This window comes from Psammomys obesus, unplaced genomic scaffold (assembly GCF_907164565.1).
Source record: "Psammomys obesus unplaced genomic scaffold, mPsaObe1.curated_primary_1811, whole genome shotgun sequence".
NCBI lineage: Eukaryota > Metazoa > Chordata > Mammalia > Rodentia > Muridae > Psammomys > Psammomys obesus.
The window spans coordinates 2,366,102-2,386,157 of NW_026593286.1; the positions used below are offsets into that span (position 1 = coordinate 2,366,102).

General features: G+C 50.8%; 2 protein-coding genes across 7 annotated transcripts in view; both read left to right on the top strand.

Annotated features, from left to right (window-relative positions):
* Positions 1 to 2,684, top strand: part of Per2 (period circadian regulator 2) — a 42,263-nt gene extending 39,579 nt beyond the window's left edge. For all 5 annotated transcript variants that reach the window (XM_055616545.1, XM_055616546.1, XM_055616543.1 and 2 more), the window contains one exon: positions 588 to 2,684. In XM_055616545.1, coding sequence (XP_055472520.1) covers positions 588 to 737 — 150 coding nt within the window. In that variant the 3' untranslated portion in view covers positions 738 to 2,684. The remainder of the gene's footprint in view (positions 1 to 587) is intronic.
* A 3,648-nt stretch (positions 2,685 to 6,332) lies between these two features.
* On the top strand, positions 6,333 to 8,071 carry Hes6 (hes family bHLH transcription factor 6). Of its 2 annotated transcripts, none has more exons than XM_055616719.1 (4): positions 6,333 to 6,520; positions 6,597 to 6,683; positions 6,765 to 6,846; positions 7,096 to 8,071. In XM_055616719.1, the coding sequence occupies exons 1-4, from the start codon at positions 6,440 to 6,442 to the stop codon at positions 7,518 to 7,520; spliced, it is 675 nt and encodes a 224-aa protein (XP_055472694.1). In that variant the 5' UTR covers positions 6,333 to 6,439; the 3' UTR covers positions 7,521 to 8,071. The 2 variants fall into 2 exon arrangements, with proteins under 2 accessions (XP_055472694.1, XP_055472695.1); XM_055616720.1 differs by having other exon boundaries at positions 6,765 to 6,806; positions 7,096 to 7,224.
* The last annotated feature ends 11,985 nt before the right edge of the window (positions 8,072 to 20,056 follow it).

Consider the following 20,056-nt stretch of genomic DNA (forward strand, 5'->3'; position numbering starts at 1 on the left):
ATACTCAGCATGTTGATCATTCCCCCCCCCCCCCCCCCCCGACTACTGACTACAGCTGGGGAACACTAGCTGTGTCAATGTCCGCCCTTCTCAGCTCACTGGATTGATAACTTTCCAGGCTGCTAGCCTTGGGGCCATCCAGCCTGCCTCTCCTACTCCATCTGGTCATTAGCAGATCACACCACCCATCCTTAAAAGGTAGACAGAAGCCACTGTTGACCAGCCTCAGCGTGTCCCCCTGAAGGCCCAATCTTAGCAGTCACACTTCCCAAGTCTCAAGGAGAGGGAAGGGAGGCCCTCCACCTGTAGAGGGAGGAGTGGCCTGGGCGAGGACTACCGTCCTTTGGCCTCCCGCTGTTGTCCTTCACACTCACATACCCTCTTCCACTTGAGCATATGCCACGGAAGACTTGACGACAGCCACAGGAAGGAGACCAGAGCCAGCTCCCCGAGGCAGGGAATGCCCTTCCAGCCAGCAGCCTCAGGTGCATGGCTGCCATCCCCCCCCCCCCACCTTTCTCAGTGTGGGTGGCAGTGAAGAGTCCAGCCTCTTTTTTTCTTACTAATGTCACCTATTTTCTTTGAAGGGGTGTGCTTACTGTGAAAGTGAGGGGAAAGGCAACATTTGCCTGCCATATGAGGAAGACAGTCCTTCCCTGGGACTCAGTGATACCTCAGAAGCCAAAGAGGAGGAAAGTAGACAGCTGACAAGCCCCAAGAAGGAGGCGCAGACGTAACCCTGTCCCCAGCCAGTGACCTACGTTAGACGGTGCTCGGAAGAGACGGAAGATCTTCTCATTGTTTCTAATGAAATGGACACGTACTTACATTGCTTTTTTGTTTTAGAAAAAAAAAAAAAAAAACACCATAGTTTCCTGAAGGTTAATGAAACTGCAGGGAGATTTAGGAGGAAATACATTTTTGTATTAAAATATATATATAAATATGGGATTTGCCAGACGATGAGGTGCGATCGGTCATTGAATGTGAAGGAGACTGAGGTGATCTGTGTGTCACGGAGGTTGCCTCGGGGCCTCAGAAGTCCTTTGACCTCAGTGAGACCTCTTCCCAGTGTACCAGGGCCCTCTGGCCCCTCTGGGTGGCCTGAGGCGTCACACTGGGATGTGACATGTAGCCACGCGAGGCTCTCAGCCAAGGGCTGGTCTTTCCGGAGCTTTGCCGTGGTGTGCTTTCTAATCTAGATTATCACGCAGTCCTGCGAGTGTTCACATACCAAGTGGAGAGATCGCCTCTCCTGACGTCCGCTCGGTGTTCCGCTGTGTGGTTTGGAGCATGGTGTGGCAGCTGTAGCTTTAGGTCCTGTAGCGGCCAACATTCCAGTCTGACGTGGCTTCTGTTCATAAGCAAAGTTGAAATGCCTGCTCTGGCCTAGTGGAGACTAGTGGTTTCTGTGACTGCCGCCATCAGACTAGCACCCTACACACACTGTACATTTCTGTGCCATTCTTGCATTCTCTTTAGACCATCATGGCCAGTGTGTAGAGAGATTAAAAAATAAATAAAAATATCCCAGGAAGTGGAGATACCAATTTGCAGTATCAGCCATGTCACCCTGTCTTCATGGTGGCCTCTGCTGACCAGGCTTTGTTGCTGTGGGAACACATCATATGTGCTCTTCGGTTGGAATCTCCCAGAAATCAGCTCCCAGCAGAGAGCAGCCGCTGAACATGAGGAAGGGGCAGTGAGCCACACTGCCACCCTCAGTGTTTTCCAGTTTGCAGGGAGCTCAGCCTCCCACTGTATTTCTGGTGGGCTCCTTAGCCCCCATGACTTCAGGACTCTGTCACATCTGTCTGTGCTGCTGGCCCTCAGAACCCCTGGGGAGAAGGAGACTTCTCTGCCCAGCTCTACAAAACCTTATGCTGCACCAGACATCCAAAGATTATTCCGACATGCTTACTGGTGACCCCTGGTGGAATGAGAAGTCCGCAGTGGGGAGTCATTTGCCCTGAAAGTGCAGAGTCTGGAACGGAGGAAGCAGAGTCCCTGAGTCTGAAGCGGCTACTGGAAAGATGGCTTCCTGCAATTGGTTTTCAGAGTGAAGCCACCAGAGGCCTGAATACTAACCCTATTTTTCATAAACACGAGACTCTTTTTTTATTACCATTAAAGCAACGCCACCTTTCACTGTGAGAAGGTGGTAGCCATGTTTTAACAGAAATTCAATGTTACAAATAGCTGCCTCCCTCGCCAGTGGGATCCTAAGGGTAGATAAATGATGGTCTAAGCCTACGCTTGTTACTTAAACACAAAACTGCCAAAACCTTCTCTCTACTATCTCGAATGTTTACCATCAGCATTATTTTATGATTATTTAATATATATTCCTTGATTGTTAACTGCTAAGAAGTTGACTTCCTAGGATAATTTCGTGAATCTGTTTACAAGATGCCGAGCATCCAGTCCTGTTTTCTGTAGAATGTGTGCTTACACGGGTGTCCTGAGATTTTCTCTATTTTAAACTGAGCCGCCTTTTTAATGTAAATAAGCTCTCAGAGTTTGTGCGATGATTTGTGAGCCTTGCCGGACAAGCGGTTTGCTCATGCGCAAACCAAACGTACCTTAACCCAGTGCAATATATTTGTGTGACTGCTTGTGTCTTTTTATGACTTTTTTGCCTTTTAGAAAATTGTTAAATAAAGCAGGTATATTTTTATTTTCAATTGTACACTTCTCTGTTGTGGTTGTGGGGGTGCAACACAAGACTGCATGTAAGTTAGCATGTACTCTACCACTGACCTATACCCTAGCACTGTGTATATTTTTAACGTAACATAGACCAGCAAACCAAATAGAATTATTAAAAAAAATGTTGAAGAACTTCAAAAATGTTACATTAGGAACTCTTCAGTCCCAAAAGCCAACTGATCACTTCCCTTGCACAGTGTTCTTTCTTTGCTGGCTCAGCTCCTATCTGTGTCTCCCACATGCTCAACCTCCCTGACCCATTCAAGCTCTACAGGAATTTCCCATCATGCAAATCTAGCCAGGCATCCTGAGCCCTTTCACTTGATGGCCTTTCACCTGCACATGGTTGCTTAGCAGATCCACTGGGCGATTCTCAGCACCCACTCTCCCATTAAGCCTGCCTTCAGGCACCGTGCTAGAAAAAAGACTTCCATACCCTTAGGAGCACTGAGTAGGCATCAGTGGTAGCAGAGGCCTCCTACCCTGGGCCTTCTGATTGACAGCCTTGTGAGACTACTCTGAAGAGGTCTGCTTTCCTTTCCTCTCTCCAAAGCAGGGTCCCAGGGACCTAAGAAGGGCAACATGACGCTGGCCTCATGCTCAGCTGGGAGCTCTGAATCTTTAGTCTTGCCTTCGAGTGCTGACGCAGCAGTCTGAAGGTTCTCCGGGCAGGTGTGGCTGTTTTACTGAGCACCTTTGGAGCTCTGTAATTACGCTTTGCTGTGTACCTCGAAGGCCTGCTCCTCTCCTTTTCCAAACCAAAAGGAAATTCAGAGTCTCCTGGGCAGATTGCCCACAAAGTGCTTGGATGTCTGCAGGCTGGCAGCTTGTCTTTGTCCCATTGGGGATTTATGGCCTGTTGTTTCTGCTGCTAACTAGTCACTCTGTGGCCACTATGGCCCTTCCCAGCCTCTGCTGGCCTCTGTGCCTGGCTCTAAGGGGATCAAAAGACCCTAATGCTCAGGAAGTCTGCATGCAGGCAAACTTTGATCCAGGGGACAAATGTCAGGAAGTAGTAGTTTAGCTGAAGGAGGAGGGCAGGAAAGGGAGGGTTTCATGGGCTCAAGATGGAGTGGGTGGTCAGGCTTCTGGGACAGAAAACCTAAGCTGGTTGGCCAGTGGACTCACTGAAATAAATTAAAGCCAGCTTTGCAGAAGGGACCTCAAACAACAATCCCCCCCCAAATTTCCTGACTCATGCCCTGCCCTGTCTCTACCATCTTTCCTTCCAAGAAGAACGCCTAATCACACTGAGCCATGCCCCCAAGTGGTTACGTTTTCTCTCCCCCAGTTCTAGACAGCATTCTGAAACACACCGACAACTTGCACAGAGCGGGACAAAGCTTTGTGGGCTGTGACTGCTTCCCAGCCTAGGACTGGACTAAAGTTACAGTTCTCCTCGTGGCTAGCTCTGCTTTCCCTGGAGTTCTGAGTTGCTTTTCATTCTTTGTTTGCACAGTTTGCCTGTGTGTGTGTGTGTGTGTGTGTGTGTGTCTGTGTGTGTCTGTGTGTGTGTGTGTGTCTGTGTGTCTGTGTGTGTGTATCTGTGTGTGTGTGTGTCTGTGTGTCTGTGTGTGTGTGTGTCTGTGTGTGTGTCTGTGTGTGTGTGTGTGTGTGTGTGTGTGTCTGTGTGTCTGCCCCCTACTTCTAACTGTCCAATCAGACGTTCTGGTATTTTGGAGAGTCTTTCCTGGGGCCCTCATGCAGCACCAATAGGAGCGTTCCTTTGGTCTTGTTCATTTGGATCCAGGTAAAAGTACAACCCTGTACACTAGGAGCACAAGGCGAATACTGCCAAAGGCTATTTTTGCCTACCTCAAAGTAGCGGAAACTTAAAAGTAATCATCTTGTAATTTCCTTTACTGGAAGCTGAGAGCTAAGCAGTAGCATTGTAGGCCAGCTGTGTCTGGCTCCACCAGTCATTCCCACACCCACCTAGGTCTTAGCCCTCGGAGCAGAGGACGCTCAGCAGCCCCTGGAGGGTGGTGGGAAGCAACCAAGCTTTTGGCTTGTCGGAACTAACCAGAGAAGTGCTAATAAGCTGGGGAGGGGCGTGTCCAGGACAGCACCCAGAGGAACAATTCAGAGGCAAAGTGAGAGAGGGTGGGTCACACTGGTCAGGTGACCCCGGAGGCCTTCAAACTTCAAACCTCTCACTCAACTCATCCTACCTGAAGCCTTTGGAGGCTCCTCTGCCGTGGAGCCACAAGGAGTCTACCAGACCCGTCTTTAAGAGAGAGGGGGATTTCCTGCCGAAGTGCTCCAGTCCTGGCCTGGTGTTCCCCTCCCTCAAAGGCCTTCCAGCCAAGCTGACAGCACCAGCTACCAAGACCTGAATAGTGATGAGGCAGCCTCTGAAGTAGTGCCCAGGCCTAAGGATGGAGTATGTAAAGACCGGTTGGGAGCCGGCCCCTTGCTCCCTCCCTGAAGAACACTGGAGCAGAGCCAGGGGTTCCTAGGGCGCTGTGTGGGGGCGGTCTCGCCGCCCCCAGGCACACAAAACACACACACACACACACACACCCCTCCCGCGGCGAGGCAAGGCTGGCAGATGGACCGCCGACGACGCGGGGCTTGGGCGTCTGGCCGACACAGACATGCCTGTTGCTGCCGGCGGGACAAAGCCAGCGAGACAAAGGCGCGGCTAACACCTGTCGCTCCTGGCCGGGTAGCCGCTTTTCTCTGCAGCTGCCAACTGTCACGGGCATCAAGTTACCGGGGCCAGACATCAGCCTCGGCTTGCAGGGCCCAGAGATGGAAGGAGGAGGAGCCAAGAAGGACTAGGGATGGTGGAGATGGGGGGACACGAAGGGGACTCGCGGGGGAGGGAGATGGGAGTGGAAAGGGGGAGCAGGGAAATGTGAGATCACCAGATTGGGGTGCGAAGGGACTAGAGGAAAGTGAGGGGAGCGTAGGCTGGTAGGGGGTGATGAACAAGGACGGAGAAGCTTGAAGGGGGCAGCAGGGGGTGGGGCTAGAGAAAGACAAGGCAGTACAGAGGAAAGAGAGGTTCAGTAAGAACGACCACAGACCTCGGAGTAAGGTTACAGGTGTCTTCCCGAGTCCACAAAACACTTAAGGGTAGGGGCCGGCCTTGCTACTGCTGCTAAGCTGGCTTCCTCTGTCCCTGGACTTTGCACTCTCGCCACCCGTGACCCGAAGCCCCTTCCAGGTCCCGAGGGCGCTGTCCCGCTTGAAGCCGGTTCTAGGGTTCCCGAGTTGAAGCGCTATCCTCGGGAGCACCTTTGGCGAACGCACTGTAGGGATGGATGGGTGAGGGGGTGGGTGGAAGGGAAGAGTGGATAGATGCACGGACGGAAGAACGGATAGCGAAGTCCGGGCTTACAGGCTGCCAGATCGGGCTCATGACTCCGCTGAGGGAGGTACAAGCTTCACAAGCAAGACAGACGCCGGGGGTCACCGCCCCAGAGCCCCGCCCCTGCGGGAGTGGCAGGAGGTCGGGCTGCAGGCTCCGCCCCGCCAGCTGCCAGAGGCCCGCGGGGCTGGACAAAGCGCGCCGCTCTCATTGGCTGCAGGCTGCCTCGCGGCTGGCAGCTCCAGCCACGCACAGCCAATCGGTGCATTGACATGTAAATAAGGTGCTATAAAAGGGGCGGGGCGTCGCGGGCCGGAAGACTCCCGAGAACTAGTGAGGCCTCCGGGCTGCGGACACACCTCGCGGTGGGGTTTGCACTCGGCGCCCGGCGCCGGGCTGCGGGCGCTGCGGACCATGGCTCCGTCCCAGGCGCCCAGCCGGGACCGTGGAGGTCACGAGGATGAGGACCGCTGGGAAGCTCGGGGGGACCGCAAGGTGCGAACAGGGGCCGCGGGCGGGCGGGCTTGCGGGAGGCTGCGCGGGCCAGGGGCTCAGTAGCCGCTTCCCGCAGGCCCGGAAGCCCCTGGTGGAGAAGAAGCGACGTGCGCGGATCAACGAGAGTCTTCAGGAGCTGCGGCTGCTGCTGGCCGGCAACGAGGTGCGGCGGGAAGGGTGCGCTGGGCTTCGGGGTGCTCGCAGGGACGCGCAGCCCGGCTCAAGCCCCTCTCCTTCTGCGCAGGTGCAGGCCAAGCTGGAGAACGCCGAGGTGCTGGAGCTCACGGTGCGGCGCGTGCAGGGCGCGCTGCGGGGCCGGGCGCGCGGTGAGTGGCGGTGGGGACCGAGGGCGGGAGCGCTGACCGGGCACGCCTGCCGCCAGCGGCGCGACGGGGACACGTCGGCTCGCGGAGCCCCGGGCCTGTCCATCCCCCTTCCCCCATCCCCCACCCCTCCCCGCAGAGCAGGGCACCCCGGAGTGTCTCCTGGGTGAGCCCCGAACCCGCGGAGCCGTGGTGGTAGTCACGGCTCACGGTGCGGGGGCGCTGCTCTCTTCTTCCCGTCCTCCTGCGCAGAGCGGGAGCAGCTACAGGCCGAAGCAAGTGAGCGCTTCGCTGCCGGCTACATCCAGTGCATGCACGAGGTGCACACGTTCGTGTCCACGTGCCAAGCCATCGACGCCACCGTCTCGGCTCAACTCCTGAACCACCTGCTGGAGTCCATGCCGCTGCGTGAGGGTAGCAGCTTTCGGGACCTGCTGGGGGACTCCCTGGCTGGGCTGCCGGGGGGCTCTGGAAGGAGCATCTGGCCTTCAGGAGGGTCCCCAGGGTCTCCATCGCCCAGTCCCCTGGGGCCCGGGGACGACCTGAGTTCTGACCTAGAGGAGATCCCTGAGGCTGAACTAAATCGGGCACCTGCCGAGGGGCCGGATTTGGTGCCTACATCTCTAGGCAGTCTGACAGCAGCTCGCTTGGCCCAGAATGTGTGGCGGCCTTGGTGACCAACGCTAACCAGGGACCCGTGGGGGGTGGGCTGCCATCCTTAGGCCTGCTCCCTCCCTGGGTGTCAGATGGGGTGGAAACAGTCCAGGATGCCCCTGCCCCGTGTGCCCTCCCCACTCTTCCAATGGATGGCTGGCATGACAGCCCTTGGTGGCCAGCCCCTGTAGGTCCCTCACCCTGTTTCTTGAGGGAATCAATTTCACGGACCCTATAGCTCTGGATGGGGGTGGGGGGGAGGGAGGCTATGGAAAGGAGACTCTTGTAGAGCTGCCAGGGCTCCCTTATGCTCACCTGTTCCTGCCTTTTAGGCATTCTGAGGGGCCTAGGGCAGAAGTGGCCAGTCTTGAAGCTGAGCATTAGTGTCCATGGCAGGGACACACAGGCCATAGCAGTCCTGCCCTGAATAGCAGTTCAGGTTTGCTAGGAGACCAGGGGAGGCAGGCGCATTCTGCAGGGTCACTGAGAGCCGCTCCCTGCTTGTAACACACTGGAGTGTGTGAATTTGGTTGCCATCAGATGTGCCAATTAAATAAAGAACTTGGAGTTAGTTGCCCCTTGTGTACTGTCATTGATGTGTCTGTCGGATGTGAAAGCTCATCAGTATCCAACACTAGTAAATGTCTTTTTAAAGGGTTCACCCTGTGTCAGCCTAGTGCATTCATGTGGCGCTGACAGAGATGCCCACTGCTGGGCAGGTCCCCTAGGCTGCTCCACTTTCCTAGGAGTATCTGTCCTAGAGGATTCCGCTAGCACGGGGTCTCTCAGCCACAGGGTAACTAAGCCGCAGGAAAATGATCAGTCCCTGTCCTGTTCTCTCCTGAGTTTCCAGGAATAACCCTCATGACTAGTTGCTAACTCTTTGCCTTGGAAGTAACTTTTGCTAGCCGAGCCTTAGGGTGGACTGGGCTTGTCACTTTTCAAGATTGTAGGAGTTCTCCCTGGTGCCACTGCAGAGACAGGGAGTGCTTGAAATGAAAGTGCCGTGGCCCCAGGCAGCTTGGGCTTGAGGTTAGGTTAGAGATCAGAATCCTGAGGAAGGGGGAAGCTGATGGGATGGGCAGCTGGTATGCCTGTAGCTACCCATAGTCAGCAGCAATCACTAGCCCTGAAAGAGAGCCCCTCTTGTCCAGTGCCCCAAAGCAGATGCTTTTCACTAGGCTTCAAGCAGGTAGCTTGACATGTGACAATATAATATTGTCATATGCATCTCTTCTTAGGTCAGGTGCCTTTAAGAGCATCTTTCTCAAAAGCTGCATAGCACCTTCTGGTCCCCAGAGTGGTTCAGCATTTGGAGTTCATCTCTCTGCCAGGTTAGAATCCATGCAACTTATTCTTAGCAATAGGGCTGATCTGTGGGCAGCTGGAGGAATGAAAATGTTATTTCTGGGGTTATTTTTATCACCTCAAGATAGTGTAGTATTCCATAGGGCATATAACGGGCCCTCTTGTGTGGCTTCTATCACCATCTAGAAGCCAAAGCACTGAGCTGTGGTGCCACAGTTGATAACATTGTCTAGAGACTGCTTGCAGGAGCACCTGTTCTGTGCATTTTCCACAGGCCTCAGAACAAGGGAAGCCTTACTCCTTCCCCAAGATGACTTGGGATAAATGTACCACTGGGCCTGCTGTCCACTCGAGGTCAGAAGCCACTGACTGAGCTTCAGCCCTGTGTTCCTCCAACCCAGAGTCAACCTCTTTGTAATCCTCAGGCACAGCCTCTTAGAAGCTGTTGCCCTCAGCTGGGAAGCACACTCTGGGACCACGAGTTTTCTTTTCAGCTATACCCTTATTTCATGCACTCTGGCTCCTCTTCCCTAAGCCCCTAGGCATCCTCACAGGCCTCCTGCTACAGCATTTCATGGCCTACTTTCCCTTTTCTGAAAATTGCCACCCCACCCCAAGACTCTGATTCTGTATTTTCTATACTACCCCCAACAAGTGACCACAAACTTGGTGGCTGAAAAGAGCAGGCAATACCAAGCATTTCTGTAGGTTGAGAGTCCAAAGCAGAGTTCACAGAGCTCAAATCAGGGTTTCAACAGGCTGTTGAAATTGTTGTGCTGTGTGATGTCTATTCTTGGCCATCAGCTTGACTACATCTGGAATTGACTAGAACCCAAGCACCTGGGTACAATGGTGAGGATTTTTTTTTTCTTAATTAAATCATTTGAAGTACAGAGACTCACTTTTCATCTTTTGAGATAGGAAGATGAACCTTTAATTTGAGCCACACCTTCTTGCTATATATAAAGTTGTGCTGTATATAAAGGCAGCCTAGATAAAGGCCATGCTTGCTTGGCCTGCTTGGTTTCTCTTGCTGGCAAGCCCGTTCTTTTACTAGCATCAGAGCCTACTTCTTCAGGGTCCCAGCATATGCTGAAAACCAGCTGACATGTCCAGTCCTGTGGACTGATGTACCGAATTCTTGGACAGCCATTGCTGAGCTTACTGGACCATAGCCTGTAAACCATTCTAAAAATCCCTTTATACATCTGTATCTACATCTATATAGATATAGATTCATCCTATTTGTTCTGTTCTTCAAGAGAACCCTTACGAATACTGATTTTGGTCCCAGAAGTGGTTCTAGAGCAACAGAAGTATAAGGATGAATTCTTTAAGTATCTGGAACAGGCCCTCCAATTTGCCAGCACCTACAGTTACTGAAGTCTCTCCAATTACTGATACCTCTTCTGGCAGCTTGGAGAGTACTGAAAGCCCATGGCGTGAACTACTTTACAAATTTAATGAGACAAATGCATTTGATTATCCTGATTCACCAATTATGAGAGGCAATGGATTTGTTGAGTCTGTTTATAAGATTTTAACAATTTGTGGGAAAATAAGAAAAATGATGATGTTCGTTGCTTATATCTTTTCATAAACTGACCAAGAGAAAGAAAGCTCTGTGATAAAATTAACCAACTTCTATCATCTTAGAGAACAGTGATAAAATTGACCAGCTTTAGATACACTTACATGATCTAAAGTTTTCTAAGTGTGCCCTGGAAGAGAATCTTCTCTTCAACAGTGGCAGAGCTCAAGTTTTGGGGGCTGGTTTTGTAAGCTGCATGTTCAGGTGCTGATTTCAGTGCCCTGAAATCAGGTTGCAGTCAGGACATGGGAATTGTCATGATTGTTGAATTTTTTTTCTGTATCAATGTTGTGTAAAGAATGCTCCCCAGTTATCTCTGACTGGTTAATAAAGAAGCTTAAGAGACAGTGACTGGGCAGAGGAAACAGTAGTCAGGATTTCCATTCCCAGTCTGGGGAATGAGGGTCTCAGGTAGAGAGACAGGGGTTGAAGTCACTGGGCCATGAGGATGTAACCTTGAGGCAGGAGAAAGGAGAAAGTCACTAGGCCATGATAGAGTGCCATAAGGACAAAGATGAAGCAGGAGCAGCCAGGGTGAAACTAAATGGCAGGTAATGGGGCCGACTAGCACAGATGGGTTAGAGAAGATGGGAACTGCCCAGGTTGTGCTTTAAAGTTTATTTATAAATGTAAAGCCAGGCATGGTTGGCGCACACCTTTAATCCCAGCACTCAGAAGGCAGAGGCAGGTGGATCTCTGTAATTTTGAGGACAGCCTGATCTACAAAGCAAGTTCAGGACAGCTAGGGGTATGACACAGAGAAATCCAGTCTCAATAAATAAATAAATAAATAAATAAATAAAGAAAGAAAGAAATGTAACAGATCTTTGTCTCATTATTTGGGAGCTAGAGCACACCTAGGGGGGAAAAAGCCATAATCTTACACTCAAGTATTGGAAAATGAAACCAAAGTTTGTATTATAAGGGTGGCTGAATTACAGCAAAAATTCAAGTTTCAACCTTGAAGAGTGTTGGTGGTTAATTTAACGGCATTAATTGGTAATGAAGGGCATCTGTAACTTGGAATGGAGACCTGGAGGAGGATCTTACTGAGGCTGAGAACATTGAACCTTCAGATTTTTAAGAGTTTATCTTACTCAAAAGTTTAAGAGTTCATCTTACCTTCAGAAGATGTTCTCCATCCCACCCCCTGAAATACTGTCTTTTCCACCTGAGAGAATTAGTGGCTTTCTGAAAGAGATTCCAGGCAGGATAATATTGATGTGGCCATGGTGGCAGAGATGGAGGTTATAAATCTGCTTTTCTTTTTTAAGTAAAAAAGAAAGGAAGGAAGGAAAGACGAGAGCCAGGCAGTTGTGGCACACGTCTTTAATCCCAGCACTTAGGAGGCAGAGGCAGGCAGATCTCCAAGTTAGAGGCCAGTCTGGTTTAAGGAGAGTTTTCCAGGACAGCCAATGCTATGCAGGGAAGCCCTGTCTCCAAAAAAACAACCAAACCAAAAACCCAGGCTCTAGGCAGCTCAGCAGAGGATTGTCTCCAATGTACCTCAACACATAGATGCCACATACGCTAGCAAGAGGGCCCCTTCCTGTGACCATGCCTCCTGCCAGGGTCTTTTGCCTTTAGCCTGGCTCTACCCTTGGTGACCATCGATCATAACTAGCACCCTGGTTGACCTGGCTAAGCGGAACGGAGGCTGCGGCCAGCTAGCCACCACTCCTCCCAAGGGCCATCACTTTAAAGGAACATCTGCTACAGGACCATCACCGAGTCGCTGTCCCTCCCACCGGTGTGTGTTGCTGGGCACTGGGAAGTGGGAGTTGCAACCCGACTTGTGCCACCACTGCCCACTGTCTGTGCGTGCACCTGGCCTCCAGGAAGTAGTGGCATCACTTAGAGCTGGCTTGTTGCTAGATTCATTGGCTGTGAGTCACTCCCCCTTGGCTATGTGTGAATTCAGAAAAGACACCTGACTGCCTCTCTGTGACACATAGGTCATGTTCAAGACACAGTCCCATCTCCACTTGCAATGTAGCCTCTCCTGGATTATCGCTCCCTCACCCAGAAACTTTTTTTTTTAACCTCTCTTCATCCCAAGGTTTTTCTACCCTTGTAAGTGTTGAAGCTCAAGGGGGGAGGGTTGCAGCTGTGGGGGAAGGGTTTCCCAAAACAAGTGTAACAGCTCTGTAACCTACCTCAGGCAGAGGCAGGTTCCCTCAGAGAAAGTGTTACAGCTCGGATGGAAAGGTATCCTGGCAGCAAGCAGGGAGCCGAGGACCACCACACAACAAACCCCACCTGAGATTTGTTAGGAGGGAGATGGCTGCCTCTGTTCAGGCGAGAAGCAGCAGGGAACTAAATGGAAGGTTGGGGTTTATATAGACTTTCTGTGACAAGCCCAGGGATTGGGGCTTCTGTTTCTTGGTCATGGTCTTGTGCTTAGGGTCAAGTCGGGGTCAGGGTGTTTTTCCTTTGGCCCTTTTACCCTACAACCCTGATTCTGCCTTGTTGCCCTCCGCCTTTTGGGATCCCCATCTATCCATCCTATCCCCAAACTGGCAGCTCCTTACATCCTGCCACTTACTACCAGGTCAAATGGGCACCACAAACTGCCATGAACACCACTGATTGATTGTTGCCTGAATGCACTTCCCAGGTGATGGCACTTCTTGATACCTTGATGGTGGTAGGAGAGACTCCTGTGGCTGATAAAATGGCTCAGTGATAAAGATGCTTGCCAGCACAAGCCTGATGGCATGCGTTCCAGCCCCAGATGGAAGGAGAGAACCAACTCTACAGAGCTGCTCTCTGACTTCCTAGGTGCACCATGGCTCATGCCTCCTCCCCATTCCAACCCCTTTCTCCTCTCTCACCCCTCCCCTTCTCTTTCTCTCTCTCTTACACACACACACACGTAATTTTAAATATGTATGTTTTAAATCTTGAGCTGGCAGGGGTAGCGGCACACGCCTTAATTCCAGCACTCAGGAGAGAGTGACAAACTATGAGTTCAAGGCCAACCTGGGTCACATAGAGAGACCCTGTTTCAAAATGCAAAACAAAATAAATAAACAAACAGAAAATAATTAATATTATTAATTAACAAATTAATTAATGTACAAGAACAATAATCTTCAGAGGCTAGAGAGATAGCTCAGCAGTTAAGAACACTGGCTGCTTTTGCAGAGAATCCTAGCTCGGTTCCCAGCACCCACAAAGCTGCTCACAAACATCAGTAACTCTAGTGCCAGGGGATCCGATGCCTTTTTCTGCCCTCAGCCAGCACCAAGCACGCACCAAACATGCACATGGTGAGCAAACATGCAGGCAAAACACTCACATATAATAAAATAAGTACTTTTTTTTTGTTTTTTAAAGATTTATTTATTTTTATTACATATACAATGTTCTGCCTGCAGGTACACCTGAACGCCAGAAGAGGGCACCAGATTTTATTATAGGTGGTTATGAGCCACAATGTGGTTGCTGGGAATTGAAATCAGGACCTCTGGAAGAGCAAGCAGTGCTCTTAACCTCTGAGCCATCTTTCCAGCCCCAATAAGTACTATTTTTTAAGTTAAAAAAAAATCTTGCGGTCACCGACGACTTCTTTCTTTTTCTGTCATCCCGCTTCCCAGCGGTTCACCACTTGTAGGTCCATCCCCACTGTAGTATCCCTTGCCACTTCAGGAGACCACCTTGGGGAGTCCAAGCCTCGACCCCGCCCCTCTCGAGGGCAGCCACAGGCCCTCCCGGGAGGTGCGGTTCCGTGAGCTCCCAGAGGCCTGTGCGCAGCAGGTGCCAACGGTGCCAACGACTCCAACGGTGCCGAGGGTGCCAGAGGGGCGGGCAGCCGAAGCAGACGCAGCTTTGTCCTGCTGAGCCCCCAAGGGATCAGGCTAGCCAGAAGCGGGGCACACAGCACCGCATCTCCCAAGCCCCTCGGCCACCATGGCAGTGGTTTACCGTTGGTGGGTGTCCCCCCTTTTTTTCCAGGCCCAACCCCTTTGACCTCCAATCGTCTTAGCTGTGCCTGTAGCTGCCTAGGTTTGTGGGCACACTATCCCCCTACCTAGGAAGCTTGTTCTCAAGCCCTCCTCTAACCCTGACCCTCCCTCTCTCCAGAGCAAACCAGCCCCGACTAACGGCCCAGCCTCCCGCAGAGGAGGAACCAGAGGCCGCAGAGCAGCCCTCTTAGGGCAGATGGCTTCCCCTTGTCCTTCTGTTGCAGGATCTGAGCGGCCACTCACTGGGCAGCACCTTAGCTGCCTCAGCACCATGCTGAGGGAGGCTGTGGACATCCTGCCCAGAGAAGCAGGACACCCACAGGAGCATACCCGCCTTCACCACCGTGAGTGTTCTGTGGGAGGAGGGCCAGGCTCAATAACGTGGAAATGGGAAGCCCAGTGTCCTTCCTTCTTCTTTCTCCCCCAGTGTTCCCAGATAGTTCTGTTGGTCTTAGCTAGTAGTTGAGGAGGTAGCACCCAGTCTGCAGAGCTTGGAGAGCCAGCCCCAGGCACTCGGCTCTTACAGAGGGATGTGAAAATACTGGACAAAAGCAGTAGGGGGAGCGAAGTACCATTGCCTATGGGATGGAACGTAAGAGCTTTGGGGCTAGCCTTGAGCCCAAACTCCTGTTTGTTTTTTTAGGAAACCCGAGACTGGCAGAAGATCCTGGCCACCAGCTGGTACCTCACTCAGAAACCCTACAGGTCCTACCAGCCCCGGACCCTTGCTTTTTTCTCCTGTAGCTTTGCCTTGGTTCAAGACCCATCTGCGCCAGTGCTCTGGTCGCGGGGAGTGGTTTTGGAGGCCTGGCTGTCCCTGTGCTCTGCAAGAGCAGACAAGATGTGGGTCTCGCTGGGCCCCAAATAGGCCTGAACCTCGGCAAGAAGGAGGAGACGAGTCTACATTCAATTTAGGGATGCTGTGTCCAAATCGCTGGGGGCAGCCTTTGTGACCGGGAGGAGTTTAAGCAGGAAATTCAGCCTAGTCCTGGGGCCACCACCCCTAAGAACGTAATTTCAAAGAGGATGATATTTCCCAAGCATCAGTGTGTCAGACACAAGGCCAGGACAGAGTAATGAGCATGGTGAGAGTTGAGGAAAAGCTGAGATGCCCTCCGACAGGCAGGCCTCAAGGAAGGCTGCCGGAAGGACGTGGCCCGTGAGTCCTGATATGGAGGGCTCGAGGGCAGCAGAGGACTGGGTCTGCCTTTCAGAACCCAGTGGTCTGATTTCCACAGTAAGTTCCTATAGTAATTTGATCTTTGGGATAAAGCTACTGTCCTCCAAACATGGAAGGGAAATGGGGATGTGGGAAGCAGAATGCTTCTCCGTGGAGAGGGTTGGGCTGTGTCAGAAGGGTTCGGCTGTCTTCTGTGGCTCCACTGACTCTCCTCTCCTCCTTTCCCGCTGGGTACAGAGCTTGTGCATTCTGGACCTTGATCTTGTGAGGCTTCCTGGCAGCAGCTTTCTCAGAACTGGGGGTCTAGGCAGACTCCATCCCATCCAGCTATGCTCCCTACTGCCCCTTGGTAGGGGTGCCAGGGGCGGTGCCAGAGCAATAATGCGCATACATAAACCGTCAAGGTTTACAGCTTGTGTAAAAGAAAGTCAGCCAGATATGTCTGGGGTAGTAACAAACTACCCCATGATTTAGCAGCTTAAATATGTTACAGGTTCGGTGGTTTAGGAATCCAAGTGGTTAGTGGTCTTGCTGCCTGGTGGTGTCTCACAGGGTACACACTCCTACTCTGAGTGTCCTTGGGCTGTGGTCTCTTCAGAGGCCAGCCCAAGAGGAGGTGCTGGCCCTCTCACAGTGCAGCTGACAAGATTCAGTTCCTCTCCGGCAAACCCACAAAGGGCCTCATTTTCTGCTTTTTGGCTGGAGGCCTAACTTAGTTCTTTGCACGGGCCTATCACAGTCCACCTCCTACTATGACAGGTGCTTCCCACCTGACTAAGCAAGCAAGCTAGAGCTAATGAAGATGTGGCCTCTCAGCCACCTGACTTCACAGGGGAAGTTCTGGGGTATTTTGCTGTTTGAATTCAAGCTCATACTTTAAGAGGGAGCAGTCCACGCTGGAGGACAATGCCAGGGAGGGTGATGCTGCAGGCCACCTCAAGGGTCACCTCCAGAGCCTGCCATGGGGCCATCCAACCTCTGTTAATGTCTCAGGTGTCTTGGAGGGGATCTCGCTGAGGCACAACAGTGTGTTCAGTATCTTGTTACCAACACCCAAGACCTGTTCCATCCTGAGCTACACCGAGAGAGTCAGAGGCACACGCTTGTTAGAGCTACCGCTGGTCCCTGCTGACCCATCTCCTAGGCTGTCCCTCAGAGAGCAAGCTTGGGCCCTCAGTTGGCGCTTTAGAAACCCCTGAAGTAGACCAGGGAAAATGATGGATAGTATGGGGTTGGGAAGTCTTCCTCGGTGTCCTTGCCTGTATCCACAGGGGTCACACAGATAAGGTTTGAAGCCCTCCGAGCCAGTTTCAGGTCCATTCGCCTCTCTCTGGGACTCTCAAGGCTCCCTGGATGAGGTCCACAGTCCTCTGTGCCTGCGCAGAGCCATCAGTTCTGCAACAGGGTGCTCAGTCATCCGTGGCAATCTCTGGTGACGAGGTTTTTAGAGTTTCTCTGCTCAAGCTCCATGAAGAGCTAGCACATCTGATTTTGTTTATAGAAGTAATAAACTCAATCTATGAAGGATTGTTTGTACTGGGGATGAAACCTAGGTGGTTACGCATGAGAAACAGTATGCGCTATCACTGAGTTAGACCCCTGCCTGGAGCTCATATCTCTTTACTGGTGAATCTCAGCCCCTGCCTTGCCCTGTGTCTGACAAATTGGAAGGAAAATTGGAGCAGCCAGAGGAGGGAACCTTGATTTTAGAGCTACACTGTCCCTTCCCTTGCACGGTGCCAAATTCCTTTCTGCCTCTGTCCTCCTGCTCCTTCAGATATTTGAACCAGAATCATCCTGGTCATCCTTAGGCTCAGGCTGGAAGGATCTCACCTGGGATCCTTCACCACTCCCCGACCATCCAGCATTTGAAGACTGCTATGGAACGGTCTTCTGCTCAAGCATACAGCAAAGCTGACATTAGCTGTATCTGCACCTGAATGTAGCCCTCTGCATTTGTAAGACCTAGCTGCTCCACACCTGACCAGCTCCAGCACAAACATAGCAATCGCCTGTTAGAAATGTAAAATAGGATAGTTTTTGTGGAAAAATTCAGTATTTTCTCAGACTACACAGAATTACCACATGACCGTGTGTGGCCTCCTAGGTATGCAAGGGAGTCGTAATACCGACTGTGCAACAGCTGTGTTCCCAGCAGAACTGACAGTACCCAAAGGTGAAAGCAATTCAACAGGTAAACACAAAGGATGTAAGCAAACATGACCAGTCCATACAAGGGGACATTCATCCATGGAGGAAAAGGAAGTGCAGACATGTGTGCACATGGATGAATCGAATGAACCAATAGCGACGGGTTCCACTCACATGTGTCTCAAAGGCGAATTCACATAGAGAAATAAGAAAACTGCCTCAAATCAGTGAGTTCCCTGAAGCAGTTGTAGGGAGTGGGGTGCGAATGACAGAAATACAATTGTATGCAAGTCTGAAATTCTCAAAAACGTATTAAAATGGAAAATGTGTTGGTACCAAATGGATATGTCACCACTCGAGGTGGTAGGACCCAGGAGAATGAAGCTGATGAATGAGGCAGACTAATGTCTCATGAAATGGCCAACATTCAGAGCATCAACTTATTCTGAGGGCTAAGAATCACATGAGTAAAGCGTAAAATCACAAGGACAAGCTTCAGTTGTCAAAAATGTATTTTTCCATAGAGGAATATAAACACTGAATAACAAGCCAATAATGAGTAATCTGAAACTCCACTATACCTGGGAAGAGCACAAAAACACACTCCTACAATTCTGTTTTGAAACCAACAAGACTTGGTTTTTCTGACAGCACATTCTTGGATCATGTTCTTATGGTGATGGATTTGTGACATGAGGGTGCTTAGCACGATCATGCAAACAGGGCTGAACTTGTAACTGATGTGTATTGGAGATGGTGGCACACGTCTATAGTCCCAACACTTGGAAGACTGAGGATTGCTCTAGGTTTCAGGCGTGGTCTACATGGTAAATTTTGACTTGGGTTACACAGTAGGACCCCATCTTAAACAAGTCAACTAAGAATATTGACAGTACAGCTCAGTATAGTCACAAAGATAGCTTTTGACCCAACAATACAATATTTGGGCTTTTCCCAACAGAAATAAAAACCCGTGTCCACCAGACAGGAATGTTCATAACAGCACTGTGGGTAACAGCCCTAAGCAGGTCAGAACCTCCATGTCCACTAAGAGCAGACGAGTAGTACATCTAAAATGAGTGCATGAGTCTTGACAATGTGGATGAATGTCACAAAGACGGTGTTGAAGGAAAAGTCAGCTGAAAAAACATGCTGTATGTTTTCTGTTCTGTATTCTACCCAAGCAGTTCAAGGCCAGAATTCCAGGTCAGAGAGCTAACAGTGATCTTGGAAGGTCATGACTGAAATGTGTGTGTGCAGACTGCATTGGATCTTTTATCTGGCTTGTGAAAGTCACTCAGCTTTATAATTACTATTCATGCACTTTCTGTAATTAGGGTTTGACTTCAATGTTTAATCACCCGTTAGAACAGTTAAAATCCGGAATCCTGGGAACAAATGCTGGCAGGGGTACAGAGAGCAGACACACCCACGGTGGTTCGAATGTAAACTGGAACAGCCATGTTGGAACACACTGATAATTCCTAAAACTAAAAACACTTTCATTCATTATATAACCCAACGATGCACTCTTGTTGTCTAGCCAAAGAAGAAAACTTGCTGGGCACAGTGGCACACGCCTTTAATCCCAGCACTCAAGGAGGCAGAGGCAGGCAGATGGCTGTGAGTTTGAGGCCAGCCTGCTCTACAAAGTTGGTCCAGGTCAGCCAAGGCTACACAGAGAAACCCTGTCTCAGATGGAAAAGCAGAAGCAGAAAACTTTTCTATACAAATGTTTGCACATGGACATTGTGATGGTTGATGCTGTCAACTTGACTGGATTAATAGTTGCCTACAAAATTAGTAAAACGCATCGTGTGTGTATGTGTGTGATGGGGATGAGGAGAGTGTTTTCTGAAACATATCACAAGGCTCTGACCTAATGAATATAACTCTTTGGCAGGTTTACATTTTAATAGATTGGGGTGGTGGAAAGTAGAAACTGGAGGAAGTAGGTCGCTGGAAGCATGTCCTTTGGGATTATCTGTTTGTTCTGGTCCCTTCCTGCTGCTGTTCCACTTTGCTTCCTGGTCACTGTGAGGTGAAGGAACTCCTCGACCACATACTACCACTGCTGTGGCCTTCCACCCAGGTGTGCTGGGCCAAGCAACAGGCTAAAGGAAAGGCGTGTAGTGGAGAAAATGGGATCTGTCAGGGACTCGAGGTGCCCTGAGCATCCACACACTATTCTAGGGACTTCCTGGAACTCAGGGACCTAGAGACAAAAGGAAAATTAAGGCATGTCCAAAGGAGCAGCAATCCATGCCTGATGTGGGTGAGATTATGAATGGCAAGAGAATAGAACTTAGGATCAAGTCAGAATTCCAGTTGCAGGGGTGGTAACACAGACCTATATATGAG

Bases quoted from the DNA above. Each gene is read 5' to 3' on its own strand.
- Hes6 (XM_055616719.1), top strand. From the start codon at position 6,440: ATGGCTCCGTCCCAGGCGCCCAGCCGGGACCGTGGAGGTCACGAGGAT. The intron at 6,521-6,596 runs GTGCGAACAGGG...CGCTTCCCGCAG, and splicing joins AAGCTCGGGGGGACCGCAAG to GCCCGGAAGCCCCTGGTGGA. The intron at 6,847-7,095 runs GTGAGTGGCGGT...CCTCCTGCGCAG, and splicing joins GCTGCGGGGCCGGGCGCGCG to AGCGGGAGCAGCTACAGGCC.